The sequence below is a fragment of the Triturus cristatus genome, chromosome 4_1 (assembly GCF_964204655.1).
Source record: "Triturus cristatus chromosome 4_1, aTriCri1.1, whole genome shotgun sequence".
NCBI classification, from domain to species: domain Eukaryota; kingdom Metazoa; phylum Chordata; class Amphibia; order Caudata; family Salamandridae; genus Triturus; species Triturus cristatus.
In genome coordinates, this window is record NC_140585.1 from 1,268,774,638 (window position 1) to 1,268,789,480 (window position 14,843).

Here is a 14,843-nt window from a genome sequence, read left to right on the forward strand (position 1 = left end):
ATTCTACTGGCAAACTAATGTAATAGCATGTGTCTTTGAAATAAGCCACTGAAAATACTGTCTATGGACTAAAATCGAGCAGTTGTAACAGTCCAATGGCCATCATGAATAAACCATCCAAAACCACACTATCCAGACTTAATCTCCAGTAGATTTTATGAGTCAGTGGTTGACTCTCAAGGCCTACTAGTCCTGGGACCGCACTATCAAAGCAATCTAACCCATGATTACAAGCCTGCTGAAACCCGAGATCTACAGAAGAATTACGCAAGCTGCATTTGACCAATGATGTCCAGAAGGCAATGGCTAAACTGCATTAGAACATTGGAATATCGAGTGCTCTATTGAAGACAATGGAGTGGTCCGGGCTTCTGTTGGCTGGTAGAAGCCCGGAGCAGCAACATTCCAATGTTTGTTCACAGCTGTTGCTGAGAACAAAGGGCCACATGCATGCAAGTATCATTTTGCAACTACCAATAAGCGATTTTTTAGAAATCGCTATTTGGTACTCGCAAAATGCAATGTAACAAAATTTACATAAAATAGCGATTCTCTAATTGAAAGAATTGTAAACACAATTAGGGAATCGCTATTTGTAATTGCGACTCCTTCCACTCCTATGGGCCTCAAGGCCCATAGGTGAGAATGGTCTTACATTACCTAAATTGCGATTACCTAATTGGTAATCGCAAATTAGGTAATGCAAAGGCAAGGGTGCCCAGGGGCCTAAGTCCCCCTTGAGGTGCCCCTAACAAAAAAGGTGCACATGTGAGGCACTCACATGCCCTAGGGGCATGTGTGCGAAAAATGCAGTTTTGTGCCTTTTTCAAAGTATGCACATGGTTACCATCAATTTGAAGTTGATGGTAATTAGCTTTTTCTAAATGCAAAGTTCGCATTTAGGAAAACCTTCTGGCATGTGCATTAGGGAATCAAAAATTGCAATTCCCTATTTGCATTCGCAATTTATGAAATCGCACAAAAAGCGATTACCTAAATAGCGAATCAAAAAACCTTTAATACATTAGAAAATGCCATTTTACAATCGCAAACGGACGATTTTTGCGAATCGCACTGTGTGTGATCGCAGAATATCTTGATGCATGTTCCTCAAAGGACTCATGGAGCCGGAGGAGATTTCAATCCCTATCGGGCTCTGTGAGTCCTTTGTTTTGCAAATTAGAACAATCTGTCCCCTAGGGGCGAAATGTTGTAATAGCCTTAAAGCCTTCTGTAGCAGGCTCTATCGCCCATTAAAGGCCAAAAGGCCCATTATGCTGGCTATTAAAGGCCTGCTCCCCTTGGCTCAGGCCTTTAATAAGGGAGCAGGCCTTAAATGGCCGGTAGAGCCCGCTTATTAGACCCTGAATCATTTGGCGTGTTTCCCCTGTCTTTTTGCTTTCTGACCTCCTGTTTTTGATGGTGTGCTGAACTTTGTTTTTGCAGGTTTAGTGCCTCTGTGCACCTTTTCACTGCTATTCAGTACTAAGGTGCAAGTGCTCTTACTGTAAATTGTGTTATGATTGATTTTCCATGATTGGAATGTTTGATTTACTGAGAAGTCCCTAGTAAAGTGCACTGCCTGTGCCCAGGACCTGTAAATCAAATGCTATTAGTGGGCCGGCAGCACTGGTTGTACCACCCACACAAGTAGTCTTTCAAATGTGCCTCAGACCTGCCCCTGCAGTGACTGTGAGTGCAGTTTTGAAATGCAGTCGACCTGGCAAGTGCACCCACTGGTTTTGCTGAGCCAGAAAGACTTTCTGAACAAAGATATCAAAGGAAAAAAAGGGTATAAGTAATCATACCTAAAACCCCAGAACTTTTGAACTTTTTGGACTACGGAACCTGTCAACAAGAAGAGCTGGAAGAGTTGCCAGGATGAGTACTACCCCTTTGCTGTGTGTTATTTTGTTGGGTTGGCCTGCAGTTGCAGCTTATGTCTTGGGCAGTGAAAGGACTGGACTGAACTTTCCACAACTTATTTACTGAGTTTCTCCAAGGGCTTGAAGTAGAGCTTGTTCCCTGTTTTCAGGACCAGCAAAGACTTCAAAGATTATCTGCTACCAGCACTGGGAACTGTGTGTTTTGAGCTGCAACAGAAGAAAAACCACAATGACGCAGTCAACGACGCCGCTGCTGGCCCCGTGACCTGATGGCACTGCAGAGAGTATCGCCCCGCTCCGCACTGCAACCCTGGTCTCACCTACGATGCCCCCTGATGCCACCACTAAGCCTCTGCTTGCACCGTGACCTGAGGGCACCGCACTTCGCGCCGCCTTGCTTCTGATCGCCACCCTGGTATCCCCGATGACGATGCTCCACACCGACATCAATGCTGCTGCCGTAACCGTGGCCTGGGGACACTGCTCTTAAGTTACTCGATGCACCGCCCCATCCCAAACTGCAGCCTTGGCCCACTGACGGCATTGACTCCAGATCGTCAACTGACACCGTTCCTTGCATCGGACCTGTGGGCCTCACACACTGCATTCCCCCGTCTCACACCGCAGCCTTGTATCTACCCACAACAGCGCTTCTGCAACGACGATGCCGCTGCCTTCCCGCAACCTGCGAGCATTGTAACAAGCACTGCCCCACTTCGCAACGGAGTTCTGTTCTCACTGACACCACTGGATGCCATCACCGAGCCTCTGCCTGCACCGTGACCTGAAGTCCCGCATGCTCCCCTTCACAGCAGCCCTGACTCCGCTGGTGCTCCTAACTTTAAAACCTCACAAGCTGTCTTCCTCAACAACAACAATTACCCAATTCTATCCCTTAACTAACTTTGTCTCAGCACTCCCTAACACACTTTTGCATTGTCCTTATACCCTTTTGGTATTTGAGCACCCATTACCATTAACACCCTCCAAGCAGCCTTCAAACTCAACTTGTTTCTTCAGAATATATGTAACTTAACCCCTGACTAGCATTTATCATATTCTATCAGTTACACTGTTCTATTTACCTCAATTTTCTTATTACCTCTACCTATTGCAGTTGCTTTGTCCAAGTGTTATTCCACACACAATGCCTTATATCGAGATGGTCATGAACAGAAAGAAATGCAAATGCAAAAATATTATGCTTGCGAATATTACTACTTTGGTGTCCACCATTTTGACTGATCTTGAAAAGGCTACTGTGTATTAGATATGCATAAGACAATGTGGAGTGAAACCTGTAAAGGCATGAAAGGAAAGAGCTGCAGTCCTTGTTAATACTGTACTTTTGGTGTTCAATTTTAGTGACTCATGCTATCCCAGGTTGGGGCAGATGGTCCTGGAATATGAGAATCCACTGAAAAAGTTAAGTGAGGAGTTTGGACCGCATACAAGGGTGAGTTATGTGCACCATAGCATGGAGTTTGACCACCTGAATCAGGTGGGAGAGTCTGTGACAAAATGAAGTTCTGAGCAAAGTAGCCTTTCTTACCAAAACAGCACTATAAGAGATGTGAATGGCATTCACTCTTGTGTACAAATTAGATGGTAAAAAAAATTGGTGGCACTATAACATTACTATCTTAACGATAAATGAATGTAAAGCAGAATATAAAAATATTTATGAGAGAAACGTTCTGGTGTTTTTTGATGTTAGATGAGTTTCATCTGAATATATTAATAAAAGTGCCCCTTAGTTGTGAAATACCAGGTAAGGGAATACTGCAATCTCTGGTCATTATCACCTTGCAGCAAGTAAAATAAGTTACAAAAACAGTTTGGTGGAAAGAGGCATGTTCCTGCACTACAACATTCTTCCAAGCAACATTCTTTTATATCCAGAGATTAGTGACCCATATGCAATTGCCATGAAATGTTTCCTTGAATTAGTTATGGTATTACTTAAGCATTCTATTATGTATTTGGACTTACCAGATCATTGATAACCAATATTCTGTGTATGCTGTGACACCATGCAGACACTATTTATATCCTTCCTGACCCTCCTTCTTGGCTGGGTAATGCAGGAAAGGTTCAAGATGGAGCTGCTAAATCCTAGACTGCATCTGCCAAACATGCACAGGATGCAGGGAAGACTCTCTTGCACAATCCCCTGATTTTCATTCTATATTTTATAGTATTATTTAAGATCTTATGTTTAGGTTTGAGTACTGGGAGAAAGCTTCTCTTTTGCATCAATGTTTAATTGGTGGAATATCTCCTCAAAAAGCAGCACACCCCTTTATAGGCATGACATACAGCAATACTTAAATAGGAAATGCCCCTCTGGCATATTATTGGTGCATCAAGTATTCAAACCTCTTGGCCCCATATTAAAGTCCATGGTGGGGCATCCTTCTCGGCCAGGCTGCCGAGTACAAATACATCAAAAAATCGCCCTGAAGCAAGGACGCCCTTCGCAGATGAGTGCTTTCACACAAAGCATTTATTTTTCAAACCCGGCATTTCAACTCCAAATGTAAATCCCTTACGCGTTTCAGAGCTCGAAGGCTCCTTCATCAGAGGGTGACGCTGTTTGAACTGCCAAAATCACTGGGGCGCCATTAACTGCATGCACATATACTGCCCACGTGGGCCTCTAAGGTGAGTCATCTTTCAGGCATGCAGGAACCCGTAGTTCAATACCTGCGACAAGTTTTTCCCTTGTGGGTTCAGTTCAATAATAGTGTAATTTTCTTAAACAGATAAAATCCCAAGTGGGCTGCAGTGAAAACACCAGTTCCCTTTCACATAGCTCAACTGCGCCTGAAGGTCCGAGTATTCAAACCTCTTGGCCCATATTAAAGTCCATGGTGGGGCATCCTTCTCGGCCAGGCTGCCGAGTACAAATACATCAAAAAATCGCCCTGAAGCAAGGACGCCCTTCGCAGTTGAGTGCTTTCACACAAAGCATTTATTTTTCAAAACCGGCATTTTAACTCCAAATGTAAATCCCTTACGCGTTTCAGAGCTCGAAGGCTCCTTCATCAGAGGGTGATGCTGTTTGAACTGCCAAAATCGCTGGGGCGCCATTAACTGCATGCACATAAACTGCCCACGTGGGCCTCTCAGGTGAGTCATCTTTCAGGCATGCTGGAACCTGTAGTTCAATACCTGCGACAAGTTTTTCCCTTGTGGGTTCAGTTCAATTATAGTGTCATTTTCTTAAACAGATAAAATCCCAAGTGGGCTGCAGTGAAAACACCAGTTCCCTTTCACACAGCTCAACTGCGCCTGAAGGTCCGAGTATTCAAACCTCTTGGCCCAATATTAAAGTCCATGGTGGGGCATCCTTCTCGGCCAGGCTGCCGAGTACAAATACATCAAAAAATCGCCCTGAAGCAAGGACGCCCTTCGCAGTTGAGTGCTTTCACACAAAGCATTTATTTTTCAAAACCGTCATTTTAACTCCAAATGTAAATCCCTTACGCGTTTCAGAGCTCGAAGGCTCCTTCATCAGAGGGTGACGCTGTTTGAACTGCCAAAATCACTGGGGCGTCATTAACTGCATGCACATATACTGCCCACGTGGGCCTCTAAGGTGAGTCATCTTTCAGGCATGCAGGAACCCGTAGTTCAATACCTGCGACAAGTTTTTCCCTTGTGGGTTCAGTTCAATTATAGTGTCATTTTCTTAAACAGATAAAATCCCAAGTGGGCTGCAGTGAAAACACCAGTTCCCTTTCACATAGCTCAACTGCGCCTGAAGGTCCGAGTATTCAAACCTCTTGGCCCCATATTAAAGTCCATGGTGGGGCATCCTTCTCGGCCAGGCTGCCGAGTACAAATACATCAAAAAATCGCCCTGAAGCAAGGACGCCCTTCGCAGTTGAGTGCTTTCACACAAAGCATTTATTTTTCAAAACCGGCATTTCAACTCCAAATGTAAATCCCTTACGCGTTTCAGAGCTCGAAGGCTCCTTCATCAGAGGGTGACGCTGTTTGAACTGCCAAAATCGCTGGGGCGCCATTAACTGCATGCACATAAACTGCCCACGTGGGCCTCTCAGGTGAGTCATCTTTCAGGCATGCTGGAACCCGTAGTTCAATACCTGCAACAAGTTTTTCCCTTGTGGATTCAGTTCAATTATAGTGTCATTTTCTTAAACAGATAAAATCCCAAGTGGGCTGCAGTGAAAACACCAGTTCCCTTTCACATAGCTCAACTGCGCCTGAAGGTCCGAGTATTCAGACCTCTTGGCCCCATATTAAAGTCCATGGTGGGGCATCCTTCTCGGCCAGGCTGCCGAGTACAAATACATCAAAAAATCGCCCTGAAGCAAGGACGCCCTTCGCAGTTGAGTGCTTTCACACAAAGCATTTATTTTTCAAAACCGGCATTTCAACTCCAAATGTAAATCCCTTACGCGTTTCAGAGCTCGAAGGCTCCTTCATCAGAGGGTGACGCTGTTTGAACTGCCAAAATCGCTGGGGCGCCATTAACTGCATGCACATAAACTGCCCATGTGGGCCTCTCAGGTGAGTCATCTTTCAGGCATGCTGGAACCCGTAGTTCAATACCTGCGCCAAGTTTTTCCCTTGTGGGTTCAGTTCAATTATAGTGTCATTTTCTTAACAGATAAAATCCCAAGTGGGCTGCAGTGAAAACACCAGTTCCCTTTCACATAGCTCAACTGCGCCTGAAGGTCCGAGTATTCAAACCTCTTGGCCCCATATTAAAGTCCATGGTGGGGCATCCTTCTCGGCCAGGCTGCCGAGTACAAATACATCAAAAAATCGCCCTGAAGCAAGGACGCCCTTCGCAGTTGAGTGCTTTCACACAAAGCATTTATTTTTCAAAACCGGCATTTTAACTCCAAATGTAAATCCCTTACGCGTTTCAGAGCTCGAAGGCTCCTTCATCAGAGGGTGATGCTGTTTGAACTGCCAAAATCGCTGGGGCGCCATTAACTGCATGCACATAAACTGCCCACGTGGGCCTCTCAGGTGAGTCATCTTTCAGGCATGCTGGAACCTGTAGTTCAATACCTGCGACAAGTTTTTCCCTTGTGGGTTCAGTTCAATTATAGTGTCATTTTCTTAAACAGATAAAATCCCAAGTGGGCTGCAGTGAAAACACCAGTTCCCTTTCACACAGCTCAACTGCGCCTGAAGGTCCGAGTACTCAAACCTCTTGGCCCCATATTAAAGTCCCTGGTGGGGCATCCTTCTCGGCCAGGCTGCCGAGTACAAATACATCAAAAAATCGCCCTGAAGCAAGGACGCCCTTCGCAGTTGAGTGCTTTCACACAAAGCATTTATTTTTCTAAACCGGCATTTTAACTCCAAATGTAAATCCCTTACGCGTTTCAGAGCTCGAAGGCTCCTTCATCAGAGGGTGATGCTGTTTGAACTGCCAAAATCGCTGGGGCGCCATTAACTGCATGCACATAAACTGCCCACGTGGGCCTCTCAGGTGAGTCATCTTTCAGGCATGCTGGAACCTGTAGTTCAATACCTGCGACAAGTTTTTCCCTTGTGGGTTCAGTTCAATTATAGTGTCATTTTCTTAAACAGATAAAATCCCAAGTGGGCTGCAGTGAAAACACCAGTTCCCTTTCACATAGCTCAACTGCGCCTGAAGGTCCGAGTATTCAAACCTCTTGGCCCCATATTAAAGTCCATGGTGGGGCATCCTTCTCGGCCAGGCTGCCGAGTACAAATACATCAAAAAATCGCCCTGAAGCAAGGACGCCCTTCGCAGTTGATTGCTTTCACACAAAGCATTTATTTTTCAAAACCGGCATTTCAACTCCAAATGTAAATCCCTTACGCGTTTCAGAGCTCGAAGGCTCCTTCATCAGAGGGTGACGCTGTTTGAACTGCCAAAATCGCTGGGGCGCCATTAACTGCATGCACATAAACTGCCCACGTGGGCCTCTCAGGTGAGTCATCTTTCAGGCATGCTGGAACCCGTAGTTCAATACCTGCGACAAGTTTTTCCCTTGTGGATTCAGTTCAATTATAGTGTCATTTTCTTAAACAGATAAAATCCCAAGTGGGCTGCAGTGAAAACACCAGTTCCCTTTCACATAGCTCAACTGCGCCTGAAGGTCCGAGTATTCAGACCTCTTGGCCCCATATTAAAGTCCATGGTGGGGCATCCTTCTCGGCCAGGCTGCCGAGTACAAATACATCAAAAAATCGCCCTGAAGCAAGGACGCCCTTCGCAGTTGAGTGCTTTCACACAAAGCATTTATTTTTCAAAACCGGCATTTCAACTCCAAATGTAAATCCCTTACGCGTTTCAGAGCTCGAAGGCTCCTTCATCAGAGGGTGACGCTGTTTGAACTGCCAAAATCGCTGGGGCGCCATTAACTGCATGCACATAAACTGCCCACGTGGGCCTCTCAGGTGAGTCATCTTTCAGGCATGCTGGAACCTGTAGTTCAATACCTGCGACAAGTTTTTCCCTTGTGGGTTCAGTTCAATTATAGTGTAATTTTCTTAAACAGATAAAATCCCAAGTGGGCTGCAGTGAAAACACCAGTTCCCTTTCACACAGCTCAACTGCGCCTGAAGGTCCGAGTATTCAAACCTCTTGGCCCCATATTAAAGTCCATGGTGGGGCATCCTTCTCGGCCAGGCTGCCGAGTACAAATACATCAAAAATCGCCCTGAAGCAAGGACGCCCTTCGCAGTTGAGTGCTTTCACACAAAGCATTTATTTTTCAAAACCGGCATTTCAACTCCAAATGTAAATCCCTTACGCGTTTCAGAGCTCGAAGGCTCCTTCATCAGAGGGTGATGCTGTTTGAACTGCCAAAATCGCTGGGGCGCCATTAACTGCATGCACATATACTGCCAACGTGGGCCTCACAGGTGAGTCATCTTTCAGGCATGCTGGAACCCGTAGTTCAATACCTGCGACAAGTTTTTCCCTTGTGGGTTCAGTTCAATTATAGTGTCATTTTCTTAAACAGATAAAATCCCAAGTGGGCTGCAGTGAAAACACCAGTTCCCTTTCACATAGCTCAACTGCGCCTGAAGGTCCGAGTATTCAAACCTCTTGGCCCCATATTAAAGTCCATGGTGGGGCATCCTTCTCGGCCAGGCTGCCGAGTACAAATACATCAAAAAATCGCCCTGAAGCAAGGACGCCCTTCGCAGTTGAGTGCTTTCACACAAAGCATTTATTTTTCAAACCCGGCATTTCAACTCCAAATGTAAATCCCTTACGCGTTTCAGAGCTCGAAGGCTCCTTCATCAGAGGGTGACGCTGTTTGAACTGCCAAAATCACTGGGGCGCCATTAACTGCATGCACATATACTGCCCACGTGGGCCTCTCAGGTGAGTCATCTTTCAGGCATGCAGGAACCCGTAGTTCAATACCTGCGACAAGTTTTTCCCTTGTGGGTTCAGTTCAATTATAGTGTCATTTTCTTAAACAGATAAAATCCCAAGTGGGCTGCAGTGAAAACACCAGTTCCCTTTCACATAGCTCAACTGTGCCTTAAGGTCCGAGTATTCAAACCTCTTGGCCCCATATTAAAGTCCATGGTGGGGCATCCTTCTCGGCCAGGCTGCCGAGTACAAATACATCAAAAAATCACCCTGAAGCAAGGACGCCCTTCGCAGTTGAGTGCTTTCACACAAAGCATTTATTTTTCAAAACCGGCATTTTAACTCCAAATGTAAATCCCTTACGCGTTTCAGAGCTCGAAGGCTCCTTCATCAGAGGGTGACGCTGTTTGAACTGCCAAAATCACTGGGGCGTCATTAACTGCATGCACATATACTGCCCACGTGGGCCTCTAAGGTGAGTCATCTTTCAGGCATGCAGGAACCCGTAGTTCAATACCTGCGACAAGTTTTTCCCTTGTGGGTTCAGTTCAATTATAGTGTCATTTTCTTAAACAGATAAAATCCCAAGTGGGCTGCAGTGAAAACACCAGTTCCCTTTCACATAGCTCAACTGCGCCTGAAGGTCCGAGTATTCAAACCTCTTGGCCCCATATTAAAGTCCATGGTGGGGCATCCTTCTCGGCCAGGCTGCCGAGTACAAATACATCAAAAAATCGCCCTGAAGCAAGGACGCCCTTCGCAGTTGAGTGCTTTCACACAAAGCATTTATTTTTCAAAACCGGCATTTCAACTCCAAATGTAAATCCCTTACGCGTTTCAGAGCTCGAAGGCTCCTTCATCAGAGGGTGACGCTGTTTGAACTGCCAAAATCGCTGGGGCGCCATTAACTGCATGCACATAAACTGCCCACGTGGGCCTCTCAGGTGAGTCATCTTTCAGGCATGCTGGAACCCGTAGTTCAATACCTGCAACAAGTTTTTCCCTTGTGGATTCAGTTCAATTATAGTGTCATTTTCTTAAACAGATAAAATCCCAAGTGGGCTGCAGTGAAAACACCAGTTCCCTTTCACATAGCTCAACTGCGCCTGAAGGTCCGAGTATTCAGACCTCTTGGCCCCATATTAAAGTCCATGGTGGGGCATCCTTCTCGGCCAGGCTGCCGAGTACAAATACATCAAAAAATCGCCCTGAAGCAAGGACGCCCTTCGCAGTTGAGTGCTTTCACACAAAGCATTTATTTTTCAAAACCGGCATTTCAACTCCAAATGTAAATCCCTTACGCTTTTCAGAGCTCGAAGGCTCCTTCATCAGAGGGTGACGCTGTTTGAACTGCCAAAATCGCTGGGGCGCCATTAACTGCATGCACATAAACTGCCCATGTGGGCCTCTCAGGTGAGTCATCTTTCAGGCATGCTGGAACCCGTAGGTTAATACCTGCGACAAGTTTTTCCCTTGTGGGTTCAGTTCAATTATAGTGTCATTTTCTTAAACAGATAAAATCCCAAGTGGGCTGCAGTGAAAACACCAGTTCCCTTTCACATAGCTCAACTGCGCCTGAAGGTCCGAGTATTCAGACCTCTTGGCCCCATATTAAAGTCCATGGTGGGGCATCCTTCTCGGCCAGGCTGCCGAGTACAAATACAATCAAAAAATCGCCCTGAAGCAAGGACGCCCTTCGCAGTTGAGTGCTTTCACACAAAGCATTTATTTTTCAAAACCGGCATTTTAACTCCAAATGTAAATCCCTTACGCGTTTCAGAGCTCGAAGGCTCCTTCATCAGAGGGTGACGCTGTTTGAACTGCCAAAATCACTGGGGCGCCATTAACTGCATGCACATATACTGCCCACGTGGGCCTCTAAGGTGAGTCATCTTTCAGGCATGCAGGAACCCGTATTTCAATACCTGCGACAAGTTTTTCCCTTGTGGGTTCAGTTCAATTATAGTGTCATTTTCTTAAACAGATAAAATCCCAAGTGGGCTGCAGTGAAAACACCAGTTCCCTTTCACATAGCTCAACTGCGCCTGAAGGTCCGAGTATTCAAACCTCTTGGCCCCATATTAAAGTCCATGGTGGGGCATCCTTCTCGGCCAGGCTGCCGAGTACAAATACATCAAAAAATCGCCCTGAAGCAAGGACGCCCTTCGCAGTTGAGTGCTTTCACACAAAGCATTTATTTTTCAAAACCGGCATTTCAACTCCAAATGTAAATCCCTTACGCGTTTCAGAGCTCGAAGGCTCCTTCATCAGAGGGTGACGCTGTTTGAACTGCCAAAATCGCTGGGGCGCCATTAACTGCATGCACATATACTGCCCACGTGGGCCTCTAAGGTGAGTCATCTTTCAGGCATGCAGGAACCCGTAGTTCAATACCTGCGACAAGTTTTTCCCTTGTGGGTTCAGTTCAATTATAGTGTCATTTTCTTAAACAGATAAAATCCCAAGTGGGCTGCAGTGAAAACACCAGTTCCCTTTCACATAGCTCAACTGCGCCTGAAGGTCCGAGTATTCAGACCTCTTGGCCCCATATTAAAGTCCATGGTGGGGCATCCTTCTCGGCCAGGCTGCCGAGTACAAATACAATCAAAAAATCGCCCTGAAGCAAGGACGCCCTTCGCAGTTGAGTGCTTTCACACAAAGCATTTATTTTTCAAAACCGGCATTTTAACTCCAAATGTAAATCCCTTACACGTTTCAGAGCTCGAAGGCTCCTTCATCAGAGGGTGACGCTGTTTGAACTGCCAAAATCACTGGGGCGCCATTAACTGCATGCACATATACTGCCCACGTGGGCCTCTAAGGTGAGTCATCTTTCAGGCATGCAGGAACCCGTAGTTCAATACCTGCGACAAGTTTTTCCCTTGTGGGTTCAGTTCAATTATAGTGTCATTTTCTTAAACAGATAAAATCCCAAGTGGGCTGCAGTGAAAACACCAGTTCCCTTTCACATAGCTCAACTGCGCCTGAAGGTCCGAGTATTCAAACCTCTTGGCCCCATATTAAAGTCCATGGTGGGGCATCCTTCTCGGCCAGGCTGCCGAGTACAAATACATCAAAAAATCGCCCTGAAGCAAGGACGCCCTTCGCAGTTGAGTGCTTTCACACAAAGCATTTATTTTTCAAAACCGGCATTTCAACTCCAAATGTAAATCCCTTACGCGTTTCAGAGCTCGAAGGCTCCTTCATCAGAGGGTGACGCTGTTTGAACTGCCAAAATCGCTGGGGCGCCATTAACTGCATGCACATAAACTGCCCACGTGGGCCTCTCAGGTGAGTCATCTTTCAGGCATGCTGGAACCTGTAGTTCAATACCTGCGACAAGTTTTTCCCTTGTGGGTTCAGTTCAATTATAGTGTCATTTTCTTAAACAGATAAAATCCCAAGGGGGCTGCAGTGAAAACACCAGTTCCCTTTCACACAGCTCAACTGCGCCTGAAGGTCCGAGTATTCAAACCTCTTGGCCCCATATTAAAGTCCATGGTGGGGCATCCTTCTCGGCCAGGCTGCCGAGTACAAATACATCAAAAAATCGCCCTGAAGCAAGGACGCCCTTCGCAGTTGAGTGCTTTCACACAAAGCATTTATTTAGCATTTATTTTTCAAAACCGGCATTTTAACTCCAAATGTAAATCCCTTACGCGTTTCAGAGCTCGAAGGCTCCTTCATCAGAGGGTGATGCTGTTTGAACTGCCAAAATCGCTGGGGCGCCATTAACTGCATGCACATAAACTGCCCACGTGGGCCTCTCAGGTGAGTCATCTTTCAGGCATGCTGGAACCTGTAGTTCAATACCTGCGACAAGTTTTTCCCTTGTGGGTTCAGTTCAATTATAGTGTAATTTTCTTAAACAGATAAAATCCCAAGTGGGCTGCAGTGAAAACACCAGTTCCCTTTCACACAGCTCAACTGCGCCTGAAGGTCCGAGTATTCAAACCTCTTGGCCCCATATTAAAGTCCATGGTGGGGCCTCCTTCTCGGCCAGGCTGCCGAGTACAAATACATCAAAAATCGCCCTGAAGCAAGGACGCCCTTCGCAGTTGAGTGCTTTCACACAAAGCATTTATTTTTCAAAACCGGCATTTCAACTCCAAATGTAAATCCCTTACGCGTTTCAGAGCTCGAAGGCTCCTTCATCAGAGGGTGATGCTGTTTGAACTGCCAAAATCGCTGGGGCGCCATTAACTGAATGCACATATACTGCCAACGTGGGCCTCTCAGGTGAGTCATCTTTCAGGCATGCTGGAACCCGTAGTTCAATACCTGCGACAAGTTTTTCCCTTGTGGGTTCAGTTCAATTATAGTGTCATTTTCTTAAACAGATAAAATCCCAAGTGGGCTGCAGTGAAAACACCAGTTCCCTTTCACATAGCTCAACTGCGCCTGAAGGTCCGAGTATTCAAACCTCTTGGCCCCATATTAAAGTCCATGGTGGGGCATCCTTCTCGGCCAGGCTGCCGAGTACAAATACATCAAAAAATCGCCCTGAAGCAAGGACGCCCTTCGCAGTTGAGTGCTTTCACACAAAGCATTTATTTTTCAAAACCGGCATTTCAACTCCAAATGTAAATCCCTTACGCGTTTCAGAGCTCGAAGGCTCCTTCATCAGAGGGTGACGCTGTTTGAACTGCCAAAATCGCTGGGGCGCCATTAACTGCATGCACATATACTGCCCACGTGGGCCTCTCAGGTGAGTCATCTTTCAGGCATGCAGGAACCCGTAGTTCAATACCTGCGACAAGTTTTTCCCTTGTGGGTTCAGTTCAATTATAGTGTCATTTTCTTAAACAGATAAAATCCCAAGTGGGCTGCAGTGAAAACACCAGTTCCCTTTCACATAGCTCAACTGCGCCTTAAGGTCCGAGTATTCAAACCTCTTGGCCCCATATTAAAGTCCATGGTGGGGCATCCTTCTCGGCCAGGCTGCCGAGTACAAATACATCAAAAAATCACCCTGAAGCAAGGACGCCCTTCGCAGTTGAGTGCTTTCACACAAAGCATTTATTTTTCAAAACCGGCATTTCAACTCCAAATGTAAATCCCTTACGCGTTTCAGAGCTAGAAGGCTCCTTCATCAGAGGGTGACGCTGTTTGAACTGCCAAAATCACTGGGGCGCCATTAACTGCATGCACATAAACTGCCCACGTGGGCCTCTCAGGTGAGTCATCTTTCAGGCATGCTGGAACCCGTAGTTCAATACCTGCAACAAGTTTTTCCCTTGTGGATTCAGTTCAATTATAGTGTCATTTTCTTAAACAGATAAAATCCCCAGTGGGCTGCAGTGAAAACACCAGTTCCCTTTCACATAGCTCAACTGCGCCTGAAGGTCCGAGTATTCAGACCTCTTGGCCCCATATTAAAGTCCATGGTGGGGCATCCTTCTCGGCCAGGCTGCCGAGTACAAATACATCAAAAAATCGCCCTGAAGCAAGGACGCCCTTCGCAGTTGAGTGCTTTCACACAAAGCATTTATTTTTCAAAACCGGCATTTCAACTCCAAATGTAAATCCCTTACGCTTTTCAGAGCTCGAAGGCTCCTTCATCAGAGGGTGACGCTGTTTGAACTGCCAAAATCGCTGGGGCGCCATTAACT

General features: G+C 46.1%; 1 protein-coding gene across 1 annotated transcript in view; it reads left to right on the forward strand.

Annotated features, from left to right (window-relative positions):
• Positions 1 to 14,843, forward strand: part of NCKAP1L (NCK associated protein 1 like) — a 1,693,457-nt gene that overhangs the window by 168,388 nt on the left and 1,510,226 nt on the right. The window contains exon 6 of the mRNA XM_085654768.1: positions 3,252 to 3,342. Coding sequence (XP_085510894.1) covers positions 3,252 to 3,342 — 91 coding nt within the window. The remainder of the gene's footprint in view (positions 1 to 3,251; positions 3,343 to 14,843) is intronic.